The sequence below is a fragment of the Apiospora phragmitis genome (assembly GCF_038363925.1).
Source record: "Apiospora phragmitis strain CBS 135458 chromosome Unknown utg000006l:1.0-5683423.0:1.0-5690449.0, whole genome shotgun sequence".
In the NCBI taxonomy this organism is placed as follows: domain Eukaryota; kingdom Fungi; phylum Ascomycota; class Sordariomycetes; order Amphisphaeriales; family Apiosporaceae; genus Apiospora; species Apiospora phragmitis.
In genome coordinates, this window is record NW_027117404.1 from 2754184 (window position 1) to 2776096 (window position 21913).

Here is a 21913-nt window from a genome sequence, read left to right on the forward strand (position 1 = left end):
GTCGGTTGTTGCCGCAGAATTAGGCACACGGGGCCCAGGCAGTAGAGGCCGGGGAATAGTAACAGGAAGAAGAAAAAACACCAAAGGAAAAAGGGATATTGCTGCGACTGCAGTGCTGTCATGTCGATATATGAGCACAGTATGAAAGGGAAAAAGGCACCCCAGAATGGAGCTCTCTCAGAGGCTTCCGCAAGAAGGAATGGGTACTATTGCCGAAATATGCGTTGGATGCCCGCTCGTTTTGCTGTCATATGACACGAAGATTACGTTTATAAGAACAATCAAGAAGTTTACCAACAGTGTCCCGTCCGAGTCGCCTAGAGTGGTAATAATGTCATGGGGCTGGCTGGCTGGCTATATGCTCCAAGTGACCCTCAAGCGCTTTGCGGGGACGAAACTGGAAGGGACATATTTCCGCCTTTCTCCTCGAATGCAGCCTTTCGGGCGCTTGCACTCTCCATGCGCTGGAGACCAAGCTTTTCTAAGCCAGAGACAGCACTGTCAACTTCACCGAAGGAAATGCCAAGGCCGTTCTGCTTCTCATCGTCGCCCTGTAGAGATGCAGCAGGGTCCTCGGCCTTCTCGTCAAGGTTCATCAGCGCGGGTGGCCGATGTCGCATCTGGCGGGCTTTGGTGAGCGATATCGTCTTCTGTTGGTAGGTCGATGTCATGGGCTTTGTATCGTCGCGATCAATAGTCGCCTTCATTAACGCAGCCATCCATAGGCGACCTTGCTTTAGGTTGGAACAGGCGAAATAATGCACTGTCGGTTTCGTGAAGTTGACGGCTCGTGATAAACCGGCCCGAGGTGGCATCAGTTTGAAGATGAACATGGCATCGTCACCCTTTTCCAATGTTTCCGATGCGAGGTTACTGTCAGCCGGCGTCACGGGGGTGTTGCTAGCACCCGTGATGGTGGCGTGAAGTCCCGTCAATCGATCCGTGTCGGCAGGAAGAACACGATGGAAGGATATGTCGATGAGGCCCTTCTCTTCTGTGTCGTCTTCGGAATAGAAGTAAGACAGACGTCGGCCCTTGAGGACAAAGAGCCTCGGTTTCCAGGTCGTCATGAGATTGCTGTTTTTCTTCTTCATCCAGCCACTGTAGTCGGCATCCTTGACAGCTTCGCGTGGCGAGATCTTCAACAGCCCTCTTTGGTAAGCACTCGTTTCCTGTTTTGTCTTCTGCTTGGCAGCCTTGCGGGTTTGACTATTAGTGGCGGAAAGCGGGCTCTTGGCGAGGCCAGGCGACTCCAAGTCAAGGCTTGGCCCTCCGGACGGCGTACTCGACCCGGTCTTCGCGGAGTCGCGTAGAGAGCCGTCACTCGGCGACGCAAGCTTAGCCCTCTCATTGCCAGTCACGGCATCCGATATAGCGCGCAGGCCACCGAAGCCGGACATCTTGGCTGGCTTGGCAAGCCAGTCACCTTGTAGGGCTTGCCGGTTGGCAGGAGAATTGGGTGACGGGCTTCCCTCGACTTCCCCGTTGTTAAGCTTTGTAACGGTAGGGGCGGGCCCGTCCTTCATTGGCGGTATAGGTCGGAACGAATCTGTGGTCGCTGTTGACATCCTTCGCTGCGACCCAGATCTACCATAGTACATTTGAGCCGCGGTTGGCGGGTCCCTGGATGAGTCGACACTTCCAAATCGGGAATGCCGAGAAAGAGCTGTCGCACTTCTAACGCGTTGTTCTTCGGTATAGCTTCCTTGGTGGGAATGCCCTGCAAGACTGTCGCTCCGTTTCTTGAGCGTGTTACGTTTATTGCGCCCATCCACCTCAGTGCCCGAAAAATAACCCCGGTAAGGTCCAAACCACCTGGGGCAGCTGCAACATTCTCCTCTGAGATGTTCAAATCTTGCACCCCAGTCGATGAGAGAGGACGTGCTGGAAAGGCAGCAGTTGTCGATGCCCCACCCATAGTCCAATTGCGATCGAACGAAGGCTGCTTCCTATGAGTCGTTGGCTCCTTCTGGGTCAAAGAGCCGGCTGACGGGAGCTTGGCATTACTGCCCGTCACAGTAGTGCCTGTAAGACGGTACTCCGTAGATGAATGACGTCGCGAGTGGTGCAGGTCTCGTACAGAGGCGGCCGAAGGCCTCTTTTGATGTGATGGTCGCGTCGGACTGTCCTGCAAAAGGTGTGGAGAGATCGGTGTCATGGGACTGAGGGGATCGCCCTTGGACATAGATTGAGACAAGCGTCTGCTTTGGTCCATAGATCCCATCTTGCTCGCATTAGTCAAAGTGTTGGTCCGACTGCGCATTCTTGAACCTTCGCTTCCAGCGTCACTTCCATGCGATGCAGTGTTCCTCCGGGTCAATAAGACACCATTGACCTCATCTTGCAAGTTCTTGACTTTCTGCCATGTCTTCAGTCTCCTCCCTACAGAACCAAGGTCAAAGGCTTTGAGGAACAGTGACGACTGGTCCATGCTGAGCAGAACCTCGCCGGTTATTTCTTGATCGCGGAAGACTTCACAGTGCTTCTTGTCAACACCAATGGTGAACAAGTACTCGGCCACATCGTCAGCGCTCCATGACTCAACCTGTGCTCGAGTATGTGCATCATCTTCCTCCTCGTCTGTTTCTTCGCCTTGTATGTAGGAAAGCCGGTCATGCAAGGGAGCGCTATACTCGCTACTCGAATCGTTGGCAGTATGGGGGGCTCTGCTATTTGGTTTCCCATGTAGATCGTTCATATGCTCATCGATGACGGTCAAAGTCTCATGTAGGACAGGACTATCCTGGCTTTGCCCGTGGCCTACTAGTCGACCTGCTGCTGCTGCCCCTCCAAACCCTGAGCCTCCTGATATGCTCCTGCCGCCGCTCGACGGATTTGAATTAGAATGCGCGAGAGGTTTGCTTTCTGACTTCGCTGAGTTCAAGGGTAGGGTAACAGGGTCGGGTTTCGTCGTGGATCCTTGGGATGTAGCTGGGCGCACATCGCTTGCTGTGACGGCAGCTTTGGCCGACAAATTTGTCTCCCCATTTGTGGTTGCAGGTTGGACTGCTGGAGCAGTCTTAGGTGCTGCTGCTGTAGATGTTATACCTCTGGGCGCAGGCCGAGTATAAACTACAACAGATGACTATGTTAACATAATGAACCAAGGGCTTTCTTGTTGGCTGCAGTCGCTTCGGGGGCAAAGAACGAACCTTCTGGAAAGAGCCCACTGTTGTCGTTGTTTAGATGCTTTCCCAAGAACCAGCCATCGCCAAATTCGTCGTCGCGCTCGATTAATTTGATACGGTCTCCCTTAGCCAAACTCAACTCGTCGGAGCTCCTAGCTAGAAAGTCGTCTTGATGGTAGATGGTCAGCGAAGTCGTGCGTATAGCTTGAGGCAGTATAATCTTCAGAGAAGTCGGATTTCCCAGATGGGTATTTAAGAAGATGGGGTTGGTGAGACAACAAGTGAGCGAACAAGGGAGGCCACTTACGAATGACCACAAGAATGTCGCCAACCTCGGGTTTGGTCTGGAATTCCGATCGCGACGCCATCTTTCGCTTCCTTCAAATATGGCGACTCTGAAGACGTCCAGGTTCACCTAAGAAAAAGGGTGAAAAGGGGCGCAGGGCAAAGATGGGATATTAAACAGATGCGACAGCCAAAAGTGGCATCAGATTTGAAGAGGTGTTTAGGGGTTTGTCGGTGGTATGCCTTCGCACACAATATTAGGCTGGCTTGACGGAGCCTGAAGAAGCGAGTGACCTAAGGTGACGTCGAATGTGTTGTGCGTTGTGCTTGTCCGTCGCAAACCCGATGCAATTCAGCTTGCAGGACAGATGACAAGCAATAATAATGGTGTTGGTCGTGGGTGTTCTTGTTGCTCGGCGTCTGATTCGCTCAATGTTTCATCGACGGGTTGAATGCATTGAAGGGGGCATTGAGGATCGCAGCCACAGCCGTGGGCGCCGACAGTGAGGGAACTGTGAGGACGTGGGAGTCGTGCAGGTTTGTGTCTTGTTCAGCCAGTCGATGTCGAGCCACGTTTTGGCTGTTGGGCTCGAGTCTTTCCTTTTTCTCTCCTCGCGACGCTTGCCAGGATTGGGTTTCAGTCCCCGTTGTTGTGGTTGGACCCGATATATGTTGCGGCGAGGAATTATTGCAATGAGTGCGGGATCCTCGAATGCGAACAAAGGACAGAGGAATCAATTGAGATGGAGAGATGACGGGGGTTCGGAGGCGGAACTGCTTCTACCGTTCAAGTGTCAATGTCACGTCACACTGGGCGCTACAAATATCCGTTTGGCCCACCAGCTGTATTCACATCGTTTGACCCAAGGGGGGACGGGGCTCTGCAACGGGTGCAACTACACACGCAAATGTGCAGCAGTGTGATGTTGAGAAATCTTGAGGGTAAATTGGGTGGGATGGAAAACGGGATTGCTGACGAGACCGACAGACACATGCGTTGCAGCCGCCTGCAACGACATCCATCCATCCATTAACCATACAGAAAGGGCAAGCTGATGCCCATGCTTACCTGGCTGCTACTACTATGCCACCAACTGCTAACATTGAACTAGAAAACAACACTGAGTTGTCGAGAGGGGCCGGACTGGCCTGCTTGTACTGGTGGGGTGATTCAGCTAAGGTACCTGTGCTTCTGCCCAGGAAGGCCCTGAATGCTAAGTAGCAAGTATTGAATTTAGGACAATAGCGCTCGGCTGCCCATGCTTTAATCAAATGTTTCTCCCCACTTGTTGCCTTCTTCGACATCGGACTACCTCCCATTATGGGGTTCTGTCCGTTTGATAGCCCAGGCACTGTCGAGTCCGGACTCTAGTATATGCCGCCAAGCCTTCTCATTGGACGTTGCGGACTTGATATCGGTTATTAGGTTCTCGAGAGGTAGCACTTCATATAAGGCGCACAACTCGAGGCTCGGAACGAACGAGGACATGCTGCACCCATCATTCTCTCGGGGCAAAGGCCAGGACGATGCCACAAATCCAGAGCCCGTCAGAGCCCGTCAGAATGGTCCAAGAAATGGCTTGGGTGCTATGTCTGTTAGTCGCAATCTAAGAGGGATTGCCAGCCTTTTTTTTTGGCGGGGTTCATTCATAAGCTCACCGGCAGATCAGGTACACAATTGCTCTCTTCATGTACCAAGTGTGTGTCTCGAATCCAACACTGGACATGCAAAACTGCATTTCCGATCTCATGCTTTTACCCGTTTCTACTGCCCATACAGCCCACTTACCCTGTCTCCCAGTGTCGGGCCACAACCATGATACTTCCACTTGTGGATGCCCAGCAAGAATAAGGGCCACGGTTGATTGATGATTGCTACCAGACTGTTCTGACAAGACTTTCTCTGGTGCTATTGAATCAAGCATGGTGATCCTGACTATGGCCTCAGCGCTGGGAAGAAAGGCCATCAACTACATGCTAAACGGTGGGTGTGCGTTCGGACTCTCTCATCTTTAGACAAAAAAAAGTAAAAAAAAGGCACAGAAAATGGAACATCGAAAGTCCACAAGAATTGCGCACTTCGCTTGGACGCAGGCTGAAGACAACACAGCTCAGTGTCCCGGAGCAACCACCGCAATGGCCTAGGTGCTCGACGTCCACTTCCTAGCCGGGCACGCATCGGCGCTGACGCCGAACACCACCAAGGTCTGATGTTGATGTTGGCGGAACGGTTGGTCATCGCCATATAGTCAACCTGTACGGAGTACTCCGTGTGGATTCAGTACCTTGAACTTGTGCTGGAGACATAATGAGATCGTCGTGTTGCTGAAAGACATGCTCGTGGCACTCTTCCCATCGTGGAGCTGTGAGTCTAGCCAAAACATCAACGTCTCGGTAGGTTATGTCGTGTAACATAGTAACCCGAAGGCAAACAGCAAGTCCATCTCTGCCAGTCCAGCTTGTATCTGGCCAGGCAGCCATGAGCTCCGTATTTCGCATGCAGGTATGTCTTAACTGTCGTGTTTTGTAGTTATCGAGCGAACTAGGGAGTATGCATGTGGCTTCACGGCGGATCCAACGAGCCGACGGAATACCTGCCAGCATTCCTGGTGATGCCATCCTTATTTACTCGCTGCTCACGTGACCACGGCTTCAGAGCTGATGGGTGGTCGTTTTTCACTTACATGTACATACCACTAGACACACTCTCCGGAGAATAAAAAGTTCAGGAATGTGGCTCCTTCGGGAGCTATAATAAGAGCAGGATACTATATTTATGTACATGTGCTGAAGCACTTTGCCGCGCAAGCACTACCTACTTACGTATGTACATATGGCCGCATTTCTGCGACCTGCTATACGTTGAAATGCTCAATAGCAGATGTCATATTCTTCCCATGATATGATGTGAAGGTAAAGAACATCAACTTCCTACCTACATACTTACATGTACTTGGGCAGGATGTCGAACCAGACCTCCCATCCCCTGTCTAGGCGTATGCACCTAAATAAGTCCATAAGTAGGCCTGCATACGTGCTGTACGTGAATCTCATGGGGGTGCCAAGGTGCATCTGATAGATCCCAGATGTATCCGTAGTAGTAGGTTGGCGACCGGTCACATAGGGACCCTGTTTCCCAACTTCCCGAACGCGGCTATGAGTGAAAAAGGCAAAGTGTGGATGCAAGGTGAGGAACTTGGGCGCAAAGCCCCGCCAGCCCGCTCCAGCCGAGCCACCAACAACATCCAACTTGTTACAGGGAGGTAGCAGCAGAGCTGGAAGAGAGATGTTGAGACTGCCCGGAAAGGAAGAGAGAGCCTCAACCTAACCGGACCACAGCAGGCGCAAACAACTAGAAATTAACCCACGCGCGCTTGCATTCAATCCAATGCAGGAAAGATCTCATGTACAACTAACTAACCGCACATTTCAGAATGGGTTGGCGTGCGTCACACTTCTTCTCTCTCCGTGATAAAATAATGATGCCCTTCTTCAACCATTCCACGGCGTTAAGTCACTGAAGCTTGCTGGCCGCAAATCATTGCGAAAGAAAACAACCCCTACATAGCACATCGACACGCGATATGCCCTGAGCTGTCCTTGAGCCGCCAATGCGAATAACTTACCCTGCTTTTCAACGACAAATACCCTATTTAACTCGTTGGCGGTGCCACACGAGACCTGCAGCTTCGACGGTAGCAGTACGTAAGATCGTTGCGCGCGACATCCCGATCCTCCCATCGCATGTGGCAGGCAACGAATTAGCCACTTAACACGGTTGGAACCGGAAGAAAGACCCCGACTGCGATGAATGTGTGAATCGATGGCGCTGCTGGGGGGCATCAATCGGCGTCTGCGCCGCGCAGAGTCTCGGGCTCTGCTCCGAATCATAAGCAGCAGATTGCCGCATCGAACTCGACTGTCGAGAGCTTCTTAGGTGGCCGTAAGCCTTCATGGATGCACAACGTGGCCGCCTCTAAGCCCACGCCTCGCCCTTCTCAGTACCGCGCGCCGAAACCATTCACTCAACCAGCGCAAGCTGCCAATTCCGTCGCAAAGGAAGCACCAGCAGCACGCGACAAGCAAACTGTCTCTTTATCGTCCTCCAAACAGTCTCCGTTGGTGCAAGTTCAAGTTCTACCTTCACTTCCGCCTGCACCGACTCGAAGTTCCGCATCGTAAGACCCCCCGCCTCGTCATCCCGAGTCTCTACTGTTTCCCATCTTTCGTTCTTTATCACTCGCCTTGTATTGGAATTAACCTAAGATCTTTCCTACTAGGATCCCGACTGCCCCTACCGTGCTCCCCTCTCCGGCCCCAAGTGACGAACCCAGCCCGGCTGTGTCGGCAACACCGTATGAAGCGCTCAGCCCCTCGAATACCACGGCTGCGAACGCTCTACCGAGTACCACCGAAGCGCGCTTCGAGGTAGTTTCTGCCAGCGCAGAAGTGGTGAACACTGCTCAACCGCTGATTGGTAACGCACCACCGAATGTGTCGATTCCGCCACCCAGCGGCGAAGTCAGACCTATGTCGACCTCGACGACTTCGCCGGCACTTCCCCCAGCATCGGCAGGGACTTCGCTCCAAACCCCACCGACACCGAGTATACCTACATTCAACCCTGCGACTGCCCCTTCTGAGCCCGGTCGGGATCAAGAACAGCCAGCAAAGCGGCGCCGAATGGTTTCTGGGTTAGTATATATATTGTCTCTTCCCTATGCGAGCCCAAGGTTACTGACATGCGTACTACAGGTTCACTCTGCTCCAAGCCCTCCGCGCTCGCCCAAATCTAGATGCGCAGATACGGCAGAGTGGCGATTTGAAAGATCTGGAATCGAGTGTTGAGAGACCACGATACCAACTTCTGAGGGAGGCGTGTGAAGATGGGGACATATTCTTCGTCGTTCTTCATCAGATATTCTGTCTTTGGTCGTCCAACCCACGCGAAACCCACAAGCTCTACATTCAGGGCATACACGATCCTGCTCTGATCGACAGCGCATTTGGACAGATGAGCACGATCCTGAAGAGTAATACTCTCATTCGCTCAGAACAGTTGAGCTGGCTTGTGCAGTTTCCGGGCCCTCTCGACGTATTGCGTAATGCTTTCCCTGAGTACAATCGCGCCGTTCGAGCCGTGCTGGATTTCTTGGTTCGCCTCACGCAGTACTGGATGGTTGTCAACAATGATCACAGAAGACTAGGATACCCGCTACTCGTTGATGAGATGCTTAGCACATTCCAACTGTATTCAACAGTTCTTCAAACTATCCTTTTCAGAGCTTCCAGGCGGACATGTGGGATCCATGACGGGCCGGTTGGTACGCAAATGGACAAGCTATTCAAAGACGACCAGACTCAACACCGTCAGTGCAACGGCTCTTTCATGGTCAGGACGGACCGAGACTTCCACAAAGAGCCTATCAATCAGATTATTATTCGAGAATACCAAGCACTTGCGAGAATGCAGATGTCCAATAATGCCGCATACATGCCGTACAATAATCTCCCCGACCTGCGGCAACAGGCATTTCAACAGCAGCAGCGGCTGAACAATCCGTCGCCGCTGCAGGTAGGACCTCAAACATCGCATGGGTTGTACAGCCGACCAGCAGCCGTTCCCAGCTCTACGTCGGCTGGTCCATCGCCTGTAATAGCAGCAGCACAACTTGGCTCACCGGGTACACATGGCGGCGCTACTTCGCCCACAGAGCAGCAGAATCAGGCTTCTATGGCACCAGTCTCAGCTCAGTATCAGATACAGTCGAATGTGGCATACACGCAGAGTGTACCAGGAAACGGTCCACAGTCTCCCGCAAATCACTCTCCAAATATTGCTCAAGGCCACTTCACCCAACCACAGCAGCTGCAAGGCTTTCAACAGCAACCTGTGTCTATGCCAATGTACCATCAACAAAGCCAAGGGATGAGACGTCCGTCTCAGAATCATGTCCAAGCTTCAAACGGGAGGTCTCCTCAGCTTCAGAACGTTCCCTATTTACCAACCCAGGCACAGAACAGTCATTTCTCTACAATGAATGGCCAGGGCAAGGCGCTCCAGAATCATCAGAGTCGCCAAAATCAACCTGGCGGACAAACATCACCAAACCTTCAAAGCATCATGCAGGCTCCTGTACCCTCCCCACAGATGAGCAACATGACTATGCCAAGGCCGATGGAAACAACTGCTAGGGAACATTTCGAGAGATATAGCTCCCGCCGTCGCTAGCAACTCATCTGGATACGAGGGTCAGCTACCACAATATGCTCAACAACATATGCAGCGCCGGGTTTCCTTTCAGCAGCAGCAGCAGCAGCACCAGATGCAGCAACAGCAGATGCAGCAACATCAGATGCAGCAGCAGCAGATACCTCAGCAGCAGATATCGCAGCAGCAGTTGCAGCAGATACAACTTCATCAGCAGATACAAATACAGGCCCTGCATCAACGTTTGAGGCAGCAACAGCAAGAAGGTGGACCACAACCAGGCACAGTCAACGCTGTAACCCAGCAGGGCCATGTCAGATCTCCGAGTGTGAGAAGTAACTCGCAACTCCAAGGAGACCCTTCTCGCATGAATACACGCAATCAAACGTCCCGGAATGTCCGCATTCCAACCATTAACTTGCAAGACTATCCGCACGATCCTTATGACAGAAAGTCTGTGGCAAACTCACTACACCAAGCTGATATCAGGAGTCCCAAGCGCATGTTTAGTGGCGCTTTCAAGTTTACAAGCAACGAGAGATATTACCAGTACATTAAAGGCTTGGCGCTGAAGCCCTCGGCTGTCCCGCCTCATCATCACTTGTATTCTTTCTCGTTCGACGTTTCCAACGAGGAGCATGCCAGAATATCCAGGGATTCGGTTCGACCTGGGGATGTTTCTCAGACCCTACCGGTCAACGTGTTCTCCAATGGATCAGTGCGTCTCCGGCTACGATGCGTCTTTCAGAAAAAAGACACTGTATCAATGTCGGAGGCGCAGTGGGTCCAGGAGGAAAGCGCCTGGCCAGACCAGATCTTCATGCAGTTGAACGGCCGTACCCTGACGGTCAGGCGGAAGCAACACTATGCCCAAGATCAACCAATTGAAATTGGCCACTACGTCAATCCGGGTCTCAATGAGCTCAAGATCTCTGTTCCTCCGAACGTCCCTCACGAGAGGGTGTGGCCATCGAATAAGAAGCCTTTCATAGCTGTTGAGGTTGTGGAAACTCTCAGCCATAGCTCCGTTCTTGCGTTACAAAACCTGAGCGCTGTCTCTGCAATACCCGCCGAGCAAACTGTGGAAATCATCAGGAAGCGTCTAGGAGGTCCATCCGGCGGTACAGATGACGATATTGCTATAATCGCCAGTGATTTGACGATCAGAGTCGCCGACCCCTTCAGTCTGTGCATCTTCCATATACCTGTTCGAGGTGCAAATTGTGAACACTTGGAGTGCTTCGATCTCGAGACCTGGCTCACCACTCGCCCAAGCAAGAAGTCATGTGTTTGCGGTAGCAGGGAAACAAACTGCAAAATTTGTCCCGAGAGCCGTCATTCGCAGACAAATGGAAATGCCCCATCTGCGGTGAAGATGCTCGGCCACAATCACTTCGGATTGATGGTTTCTTGTCGGATGTCAGAACGGCACTGGCAGCGCAAGGTCGGCTCGCTACCAAAGATATCACTGTTTCTGCTGATGGTTCATGGAAGCCGGTAGTCGACTCGGATGATGAAGACGACGAAGACGATAGTGACGTCGACACAATACCAACTGTGGCGCGATCAGCACGATCTCGGTCAGTATCCAAGCCGATGCTACAGCGAGCGCCTGTCGAAGTGATCACGCTAGACGATGATTAGGATGGCATGACTGCGATTCCAACGAAGACATGCCGTTTCAACATTCTGCTCCAAAGCTGGGCTCGAACCTCTACATGCAGCAATACGCTCGACATGAGCATCTAATTATTTGCAACCCTTTTTTTATTTTCCAACCGTGAGAAAGCAAGCAAGGCGTTATGGGTATTTGGGAAAGAAAGGTCCTACACTACAGCCTTTCCCCCAGGAATGGCGGGGTTGGGATCGAGGCGATGAGGAAAAGCATTGAAGTGAGCGAGAAGGGCTGGCCTGGTTTTGCATTGCAATGATTTACTACTTGAGCTGGATGTAGATTAGGAGGCGGTATGTGTGGCAATGGCCACAAGTCCACCCTTTCAGATTAGCCACACGTTACTGGCGGAGGGGAGACATACCGTCCTCAAATGAACATAATGATAAGGTTACGCCAGAAGATGCGCCATAGTTGAATGAATGTGAATTGCTTGAGTGGGCGTAGTAAGATGCCAAACGACCTGGGCCCTAGCTAACAAACACCAAGCGTCTGCCAATGCTGCGGAACAGTAAGCCTGGCCAGATGGACGGGCGCGGCCGAGTGCAAAGAACATGAGCATCGTCTCGGGCCACGCGAAGTTGCGGAGAAGCTAGCCGTTATACTGAGAACGGTTATGCTGCTACTTACGCGGAACCGCCTAGCCCAGGACTTAGCCAAACATGTAATATAAATATGCCAGTCCGCTGTTCGGGTCGTGAGTGGACGAGGTGGCTCTCAGTTTCAACACTTTCATCTCAGCATTGCGACTCATAAACAATACAAGATATACCCGCTTCAGTTTCCAACAACAGCGACGAGTATAATCACCTACACATACACAAAATAAACACACCAAGTTAAACCATGTCCGAACTCACCCATCAGGGACCCATGACCAACTTCTCGTGCACCGTCGGCCACTGGACCGGCGCCGCGGTGCCCCACGATATCACGGTCGGCGAGGTCGCGTACTGGCCGGCGCGGAACCCGCAGGGCAACGCGACGCGGCCGCAGGACACGTTCGAGTGGAAGGCCCTGGCCGCCTGCTGCGCGGACCCGAAGGCCATCGCCAAGGCGCTCGACGGCTGTGTTCTCTGGTGCGAGCTGCCGTGCGACGACGACTTCCCGCCCAACAACGACCCGCGCCAGGAGGACGGCAAGTACGGCGAGCGCTTCGCCGACTGCCTCAAGTCACACATGCCCGACGGCGTCGAGGGGCTCGCTACGGCTGTGCGGCACGCGGACAGGGTCAACAACACCGACACCGACGCCGGCAACGGCAACCCGTCGTCGTCATCGCCCGCGCCGTCTTTTACGCTGTCGCCGACAGCCGGGGCTCCGGGTAGCGGAGAGACTGGCAAGAGCGCCACGGTGCCCTTGTTGAGGTTGCCGAGTGTGCTCGGCCTGGGTTTGGGTACGGTTATGGCTGGGGTTTATACGATGCTCTCTTGAGCGGTAGGATGGTGAATATCAAGGAGGGGTTACTAAAGGTCAGCTTGTTTGAAGAAGAATGGTGCTGAAGAATAATTTGTTAGTGTGAATTTGTGCTCGCATTTCAAGCATGGCGATGGCATTTGCAAAGGGTCCTCCTTTTTCTTTGGGTTTTACGGAAGTATCACTGGCTGCATGAGATCAAATGATACCAATGACTTACATTCTTGTAATCCATTCAGCCTCAAGATCTACTAGTACGTGTCATCTCTCTGCGTCGACGAAGACGTCCGGTCTGACCCCTTTTGGCAACTTGACCGTACTCTCGCACCAGGGAGAGACAGAATGGAACCTGTTTGAAAGCCCGAGGAACATGCCAATCTCGCATACGGTCACCAGCCAACTTGAACTACATTTTACATCACCCCTTCACACGCAAGCGCTTCGCAGCCAAACCCAGGCGCAGGATCTCATGAGAACACAATTCTCACAAGGATGCCGACAAACACTTCCACGGCTGGGTCAAGTTGTCTTGGGCTAGTATTCCAAGCTTTTAAGGCTTATTATCGTTCGCAAAGTGGTTTCTTCTCCAAGAAGCATGGCACAGAGTCACGGTCACTTCAGGTCATCATCGCCGGTGCAGGAGGTAAAGTCATCAAATGTGAGCCCAAAAAGATATGTCCAATTTAAGTTTAAAATTATGTACAAGATTGCGGCTCTTTATGAGGTCGACCAATCATCTGGCTTGCTTTATGTACAGTGCATCATCATCAACACTCCCGGTTGTCTCCTTCGGACACCAGGGAGGTCAAACCATTCCACATCTCCTTTTCCCATTCATCGCGTCATGATAAACCATTACACTCCTCTCCGGAAATCCCGGTGGGTGGATTTACTGGTAAGGGTTGTAGCCGAGGCACTTGGCGTTCTGAGCCGAGCACTCGGCCATGTTGGCATCCGGGGCAGAGCGGCAGGCATCGTCCTTGGCCTTGCAGTCCTGCTCGGCACGCTTGGCGTAAGGGTTGTAACCCAGGCAGTCGGCGTTCTTGGCGGAGCAGTCGGCCATGTTGGCGTCCGGGGCCGAGCGGCAGGCGTCGTCCTTGGCCTTGCAGGCCTCCTCGGAGCCACGCTTGGTGTAGGGATTGTAGCCCAGGCAGTCGGCATGCTCGGCGGAGCACTGGGCCATGTTGGCACCGGGGGCGGAGCGGCAGGCGTCGTCCTTGGCCTTGCAGCTGGCCTCGTCACGCTTCTGGAAGGGGTTGGTGCCCAGGCACTTGGCGTAGTTGGCAGCGCAGAAGCTCATGTTGGCATCGGGAGCGACGCGGCACGAGTCGTAGGAGTCGGAGCAGGCGCTCTTGCAGGCGGCCTGGTTGGCCGAGCACAGGGACATGTTGGCGTCAGGGGCGGTGCGGCAGGCATCGTCCTTGTTCTTGCAGTCGGAGGCCGAGGGGAGCGGCGACAGCGACGTAGCTGAGGATGGCAACAGCGATGGCCTGAGTGAACTGCATTTTGGCGGTTGGGAGAGTGTAAAGGATTGATGGTGTAGTTGGAAAACGGGATTAGAGATTACTGCTTAGGTAGTGAGTGAGTGAGTGAGTGAGTGAGTGAGTGAGTGAGTGAGTGAGTGTTGGATGATGATGAAGATGATAATGGTGATAGAGAGGATTAGCTGTCAGTTGGAGGAAGATTCAAGACTTCTTTATACGCCGAAACCTCCAAGCCATCATCGTAGGGCGGTTGCCCATCTCCATCTCCATTGAAGCCTCGTCGATAACTTGCTTGAGCTATGATCGTCATCTGCCGGCGCTACTGCCCTGAGTGCGGGTGTGCGGAGCCCTTTCTCGTATTTGACGGCGGGCCGGTAGTGCGTGCCCCTTGCAGCCCTTGCAGCCTCTTCTTCAACGCCCCATAACGACGTGCCCACTGCGATCCGTTCCAATCAAAGCATCGCGGCAGTGCGTTGGCATTGCTCAAAGGGGTGCATTGTAAGACGTTTGCTGGCGATGATGGATATTCTGTTCTGTGCCGTAGTGTTGGCAGAGCGCTACACCGTTCTTTCTTTCACTTGCCTTTCTCCTTCTTCCTCCACCAGACACGATACGATCAAGTCGTGTAACTGGCTGTACATTAGGTAACCACAGACCGACTGCCGAGACGATAGTTCGTGCTAGTGGCTAGGGTGCCATGGGGTTAAAAATAGAAGCACCTCACCCTCAATATCACGATCTAGGGTGACGCTACTTTGGCTATGACGTGGTACTCGGGATGGGACAATTCAACATTGATCAGTAAGTCGTCATGGCGGCCGAACCCGGCAACATGACTATACTACAAGTAGAGTATAAATTGTTGACTGTGCCGCATGTGGAACTTGGGGAGCCGCTATATCCGGGTTGAGCCAGCCAGGAGACATCCAGGGACTAGCACATGATCTACAGTATTAGCCGGACCATTTGATGTATGTAAACTATCACCCCCACAAGGGAAAAGCTTGTGTTGTCAGGAGCTTTTGCCCTGTACCCCTGGCACCTGGGCTAGTCTCGACACAGCTCCGTACCATATTCAAATGGTTGATGGGGGAAGCACGAGGCGCAAGGCTTGATGGTCAGTCAAATCGCCTAACCAGCCCTCGGTAGAGCTAAAGAAACCGCCTTACCGCTATGTACGTCAAATGCAACAACAGTCAGTGTAACATCATCGCCTTGGGCTGAATACGAGGAAGTGAAACAAGCGCTATTGTAACTGTATATCCGACATCCCCGGGCCCGCCGCAGGTAACCCGTTGCTTGTTTTTCCCTACAGGGTTCCCTCGGCTTTGTTGCTAGATCCGGTGTTAATCGGTAGTACTCGGTGACCCGGACCGAAGCCATGCGAGATCCGCCATCAACCCGCTATTCGACAAGGTGGGCCTATGGACCCCCTGTTAACGGCCCATAGCATGAGAGTAAGGCTTAAAGACCGTATTCCACACTTGCACCAAAGCCGGTTCAGTCCCTTTCGTGCCGCATGTGTCAAACCCCCAGCAGGGACTAGTCCCTACCTATATGTGCTTTACGTAATTACAATAGACGTATTGCGACGTACCAGCATGCTGTATCACCTGTTTCCATGTACAAAAACGCTGAAAGAAGCCTGGAATCTTGTTCGTAGTGATGGTACTGGGAGGATTGTCGACTGCAGCATGGAGCTGCTTGTTGGTTCAGACTTGGAGAGCCTTTCTATCTGGTTTTTCTGAATAACTTAATCTGTGATGCGGCGTACGATGATATGGTATTCCCAAGTCCATGTCAACATAATCATGGGCAAATAGTCTGGCGAGGCCTTTTTGATGGACTCACTGCTGCATATCGGTGTGTTGTTCTCAAGCTTTGCTGACTAGCAGACCTCGCCAGAAAGAAAGGGGCTGCGTTGGTTTTGCTCAACACGTCTTGCACGTGTTGGGTACCATTGTGATCTGGATCCCCCATTGTCGATCAGGGGGAATAGACCAGCGGAGCCAACCGGGGATGATATTTTTATCTTCGAGACCCTTGGCTGGCGATCACTAAACAATGTCAAAACTCGTACAATGTAAACAACTTCCTATGGAAATAGCCAACGACTGGTGAAACCCAAGTAGTGTTGATAGGCGTATAGCAATGCTTTCGAGGGAGGTGACTAATCCCTTCGTATTTTGTCCCGGAGGGCTGAACCATTACTTACTGTGTACTCCAATTCAGCTCCAATCATTGAAAACGAAGAGGCTACTTGTTGGGATTCCAGCGGTGTAGATAGGCGTGGCGAATTGGTTGACGGGAATATCCAACCTCCACAGCCGCTGGGTAAGTTGGATTCCCCAATAGACGTTGGAAAGCTCTTAACAGACTCTCAGTGACAAATGAGAAGCCAATGAAGATCAGTGGACATACAGATACAGGGGCTCCCCTTATCTGCCCGTGGTACACTGATATAGGCTCAGGTAACTTGGCAGTTTTCTGTAAATGTGGTGGCGTACAGCGTCGTCAACTTTCGGAGAACAAGTCTTAGAATGAAGAGAGGACTTCAGTTAACGCGTCCTGACAAAAAAAGCCATATAGCCCGATTGCCAAGACAAAGTATAGAATATCCGTACAAACGAGGCACACTCCCATATACCATCTAACCAGGTGGTCAAAGGATGCTGGCTGTGACTATCCATCAGCCTTCCATCTGATAAATACGAGGATTGACCTGGCCCGTATGTATACGAATCCCTTACTCTAGATCTACTTTCTAGGCTTAGGGGTCAGAGCAACTTTCAGCTCTTCTTTCTTCCAGCTGGTGAACGCTTTTTGTCTATTCAACCAACCGCGACTGGCTGGGTGCAGTCCCATGTCGAAGTTCCATATGACCCGAGACAAAATTGTCTTGATTTCGGCCATGGCAAGGCTATTTCCCTCCATATTAGCAACGCGATAATATGTCGTTTCTCGGAAGGGAGTAACTCACTTCTTGCCGATGCAGTTCCTTGGGCCATACGAGAAAGGCTGGCAGGCGGCTTTGTCATCCTTCTCGAAGCGCGGATCCCCGAGCCACCTTTCAGGATGAACGACTCGGGATCCGCAAAGTTGTGGCTCGACCGATCTGCCGCGAGCTGGTGAACCCCAACCGTGAAGCCGCCTGGGACGAACTGGCCACAGACTACCCTGCCCCCCTGCGGCACCACTCGAGGGGAAGACGGCGGGGCCTGGGGGACACAGCCGAAGCGATTCTTGCACTACCGCGTTCAGGTACGGAAGCTCGGCCGTGGTCTGGATCGTAATGTCTGTTTCGCTCTCGAACCGGGTTTGGATTTCCGCCGTGAGCCGCTCGAGCTTCTCCGGGTTCTCCAGGAGAAGGTAGGTTGCGCCCGTCAGCGCCGTGGCTGTGGTCTCGCTCCCGGCCACGATGAGCACCTGGGTGCAGACATACGTTTCCTCCATGGACATGGCCTTCTCGCCCTCTGCATTCAAGATGTACGACACTACGCGCACCGGGTTAGCTTGCAAGCCAAATCCCCATACATGATCTTACTACTCATCACCCCTCCTGGAAACAACAGGGTAACCTACGAAAGTCGGGACCATCCGTGGTCAGCTGCAACCGGCTGTTGACACGCTCCACCGTGAACATGAACTGGTCCATCCTGTTCTTGACCAATTTCTTCGGGACAAACAACCAGGCCAGGATACCGGGCAGCGGCTGCGAGAAGCGGCGTGCGGCGCGCATGAACACGCCATCCTGGAAAAGGTCAAACACGGCATCGATCCACCAGTGCCAGACGGCATCCCGAAGGCAATGAAAAGGCTCGCCAAAGGCCAAGTCGCCGATGATGTCAAAGGTGGTGAAGTTGTACCAGGCCGTCAAGTCCACCGCCGCAGCCGTGTCCGGGTCGGAAGCCTGTCCGTGCAGCTTCTGGATGAGCAGGTCGATGTAGCCCCGGATGACGCGCTCCTGGGCCCGCAGCGCCTTGTCCGAGAAGGCGGGGCTCTGTAGCCGGCGCATGAAGCGGTGGCCGGCATCGTCGGCGTCGACGATGCTTAGGATTCCCGAGGGAGCTTTGTTCCACCACTGGGGGTCCTTCTCAAAGTTGCCTGTGCCATCTCGATTTGGGAAGCCTAGAATAAAGGGGAAAAACACTTCAGCAAATTCTGTAGTTTGCTCAGTCTCTTTACCGTCACTTACCGTAAATTGCCGGCCATGCCCGACTGTCGGTATACGACAGCTCGTCGGGGGCTATGCGGACAATAGGCCCGTATTTCTCGTGCCAATCCTTCACTTTCCAGATACTAACGCCCTTGATGTCGTAGTAGGCATGGTAAAGCCTCGTAGCTCGTGCTAGTAAAGGCCCGGGATAAGATGCTAGGGGGTGGAAGTATACATTGTATACCGCCTTTCCCACAGCCCAGAGCAGAACGGTCACCGGCACAGCCAAGGCCAGCAAAGGCGCCCTGGATGAGGGCAATTGGCCGAAAGTCTGGATGAACTCGTCCATCGTCAATCAAAACATGACGATGTCTTGAAGATGGAGGGCACGGTAGGAGAGAATAGCTTCCACCCAATCGGCCAGGACGAAAGAAGGGTCTCTGGGCATGCACTGAGGCCACAGGTTGGCTCAACAAATGATAAGCCTAGAATGCTTATAAATACCTACTCTCCAGGGTACCCAGAGCTCTAGCTTGAGTATATGGGAATACAGAGGGGCTGGTCCTTAAGTAAGGATTCATTACAGATTAGTTCATTATCCCTGATCAACAGAGTTAGAGCGAACATGACCGGCTCGGCCACATAGCTGCTGTACATGCATGGGGAAATCGAGCTGCCTCATTTCGACAAGCTCGCGATATACTCCATATTACCAAGTAAGCGGTTGATATTCTAAAGTGGCCTTATCCAGCAACAGTAGACTGGTGTCATGGCATGTACACCGCTCGTGTATCCAGCGTATCGAGAGCGGATACCGGGTCATACCAAGCCTTTTGTTTCTAGAAAGAATTGCTTGGTTTCTAGAAAGGACCCCTTGGCCTCACGGGAGCACCCTCGAGTCAGAAGGTAACAACCAATGGAGACACGGCGATCACAATCGTCACGAGGATAACATTTGTTTGTACATACGGAGGTCCCCTTCATAAGTCTTTTCTACCCCCTTGTCGCTACAAGGCGTCTTATCAGCTGGGATTCCGTCGGATACGTAATACTGTATAAGCGATACTGTTTTAAACAGTTTACCTTCTAAACGTAAAGTCTAATTGGTTCGATAATCTCTGACGTGCTTCGTTTAGACTCTATAATACTTTACGGTAAAGCGACAGCTAGTCAGCAGCTGTGCTAAGAGACTTGGCGACAAGGGGAGGCGGAGAGAACTCTTGGAGGGGACCTCCGTATCGGAGCGGACAATAAAAGTACGAACAGACCATATCAATAAAGGCAACAGAGCCCGTTAATGAGTACCCCTGTGGGTATTACGACTGACTCGCTGTCCCCCGGCGGGGACCCTTGCATGCAGCAGGGGTCGACCCGCAACTTAACAGACTGACGGAATCTTTTTGGCTTTGTGACAAGGTCAAGGATCCGAGTACGGCGATAAGAAGGTGGCATGGGGACATCGACAACGTCTCGAATTCGTTGCACAGGTAACTGATTGGAGCCCGTTACAGTATGCGATGCTTCGTCGGAGAATCTCCCGGTTATTTTTCTGTGCGTTGCGAGTACACACTTATGGCAGCTAGCCTGTATAGAGAAGATGCTTCGGGAGTGTGCGATTGAACGCGTTTACGCGTCTGTTTCAATGCCATGATGACCTCCTAATATACCTAGCAGATACGGTTACTACCATGAAGAAAATCACCTAGCCATACCACCGAAGGGGCTCCCAATGGTATCCTCCATATCAACAGTACATGTCAGCGACGGGGCCACCGAGTGAGACATAGTCCCACGAAGAAGGAAACTAGTAAGATAGGTATAATGAACATGGATCTATCTGTGTTTGAGATGGTCCCATTTCTAGAATCTATCTGACCCATCGCCTGGATGCATGGTAATGCAACGGGTGGATTCCGGGGGAGGGCGTAATCGGATGTGATCTGAAAGACGCCAGTCTGACTGATGAACCTGAATAACAGGAGGGTATAAGGGGCTCGCTCGGTTTCACCAAGGACTGCTCGGTTGAACAATAACCTGCAAGTTTCCTTGCTTGTTTCCACTTAGACCTAGCTTTTCCCCATGACCATTGTGTGTCTTCGGCCTCCGATCCATTGTACTCTCTGTAATTTTTTAGTCTAACTACCTAGGTGCTTAAGATGTCTGCAGCGGTTCAAAGTGCTGTTTACCAAACACCTCCTAGGGGGGAAGTTAGAAGCTATCTTCGACAGTTCATGCCCCACTCCACCCTGGAAGGAGGATACCTTGACACTCGAGGCGCCTGTTGCCAACGAGCCTTGGTCACTGCTCAACCATGTCCTCGAGTTTCGCTCGACAGATGCCCAGTTCTGGTGGGAAAAGACAGGTCACGTGTTTGCTCGGCTCCTACAGAGAGCAGGCTACACGCCAGCGGAGCAGTACCGCGAACTGCTGTTCTACGCCCTCTTCGTCGCGCCTGAGCTGGGCCTGGCACCTGACGAGAATGGTAATGTACGGGGCTGGCGGAGTCCCGGCACTCCAGACTCAACGCCCATCGACTTCAGCTGGGAGTGGGGCGCGGGGGACCACGCCACCGTTCGCTACTCCTTTGAGCCCATCAGCCCCCATGCCGGCACACCTCTCGACCCCCTGAACCGGTCCGCCACCAACCGATGGATCGCAAAGCTCCGGGAACAGAACATGGTGCCCGGCCTGGACCTGGAGTGGTACGACCACTTCACCGGCCACATCCTGCCGCAGGAGGACATGGCGCGCACCAAAACGGCCGATGTCTTCATCGAGGAGACGACGCCCAAGGCGGGCACCGTCGTGGCCCTGGACCTCGAGAAGACGGGCCCCGTCATGAAGATGTACATCTACCCGGGCCTCAAGGCGGAGGAGCTGGGCATCACCAACCTGCAGCTGGTGCAGCAGGCGATCCGCCGCCTGCCGCAGTACGCGGCCCTGCGCGTCGAGCCCCTGCTCGCGTACCTAGACGAGGGCACGGCACGGTACGGCTTCGAGACGGGCATCCTCGGCATCGACTGCCTGAGGCCCGAGGACGGCGCGCGCATCAAGGTCTACGTGCGCGCCCCGCACACGACCGTCGACTACATGATGGACGCGCTCACGCTGGGCGGGCGGCTGCCCCTAAAGGAGAGCGAGGGGGCCGTCGCCGACCTCCGCGACTTCTGGAACGCGTTCCTCGCCGACGCGCCCGCGGTCCTGCCCGCCGACGCGCCCGGGCGCGCCTCCCCCGGCTTCTACTACACCGTCGGCTGCGGCCAGGAGATCTCGCCCAAGGTCTACATCTCGCCGGGCTACTTCTGCAAGAGTGACGCCGACGTGCTCGGCCGGTTGCGCAAGTTCTTCAGCACGCGCCGCTCCGACGGCATGATGGATAACTATGAGAAGGCCATGCAAGATATCTTGTAAGTAACATAAATTCACAGGGGGAGCCCACCTCCTCCCATTTGATCGATACCTGGAGGGGCTTGAGACTGACAGTTCCTTTCCATATAGCGACGCCCAGACGCTTGCAAGTCGTTGCGGAAGCCAGTACTACGTTGGCTGCGCTCTCCACAA

The 21913-nt window shown here is 53.1% G+C and overlaps 6 protein-coding genes across 6 annotated transcripts; 3 read left to right on the plus strand and 3 right to left on the minus strand.

Annotated features, from left to right (window-relative positions):
- Positions 1-374: 374 nt before the first annotated feature.
- Positions 375-3496, minus strand: PG994_006113 (Protein BOI2; the record flags this gene model as incomplete). Its single annotated transcript, XM_066857522.1, has 4 exons — positions 375-1742; positions 1796-3072; positions 3153-3332; positions 3436-3496. 4 exons carry the CDS (start codon positions 3494-3496, stop codon positions 375-377), a joined length of 2886 nt encoding a protein of 961 aa, XP_066716791.1.
- Positions 3497-7280: 3784 nt separating this feature from the next.
- On the plus strand, positions 7281-11268 carry PG994_006114 (miz zinc finger protein; the record flags this gene model as incomplete). The annotated part of the gene is made up of 5 exons (XM_066857523.1): positions 7281-7591; positions 7694-8107; positions 8169-9306; positions 9761-10919; positions 10970-11268. Coding segments are annotated over 5 exons (3321 nt in total), but the record flags the coding sequence as incomplete, so codon positions are not given.
- Positions 11269-12142: 874 nt separating this feature from the next.
- PG994_006115 (uncharacterized protein) lies at positions 12143-12730 on the plus strand (the record flags this gene model as incomplete). The annotated part of the gene is made up of 1 exon (XM_066857524.1): positions 12143-12730. The coding sequence occupies one exon, from the start codon at positions 12143-12145 to the stop codon at positions 12728-12730; it is 588 nt and encodes a 195-aa protein (XP_066716793.1).
- An 871-nt stretch (positions 12731-13601) lies between these two features.
- On the minus strand, positions 13602-14217 carry PG994_006116 (uncharacterized protein; the record flags this gene model as incomplete). Its single annotated transcript, XM_066857525.1, has 2 exons — positions 13602-14138; positions 14170-14217. 2 exons carry the CDS (start codon positions 14215-14217, stop codon positions 13602-13604), a joined length of 585 nt encoding a protein of 194 aa, XP_066716794.1.
- A 2736-nt stretch (positions 14218-16953) lies between these two features.
- PG994_006117 (isotrichodermin C-15 hydroxylase) lies at positions 16954-18701 on the minus strand (the record flags this gene model as incomplete). Its single annotated transcript, XM_066857526.1, has 4 exons — positions 16954-17116; positions 17177-17690; positions 17779-18324; positions 18392-18701. The coding sequence occupies 4 exons, from the start codon at positions 18699-18701 to the stop codon at positions 16954-16956; spliced, it is 1533 nt and encodes a 510-aa protein (XP_066716795.1).
- Positions 18702-20431: 1730 nt separating this feature from the next.
- Positions 20432-21763, plus strand: PG994_006118 (aromatic prenyltransferase; the record flags this gene model as incomplete). Its single annotated transcript, XM_066857527.1, has 2 exons — positions 20432-20440; positions 20519-21763. The coding sequence occupies 2 exons, from the start codon at positions 20432-20434 to the stop codon at positions 21761-21763; spliced, it is 1254 nt and encodes a 417-aa protein (XP_066716796.1).
- Positions 21764-21913: the final 150 nt, after the last annotated feature.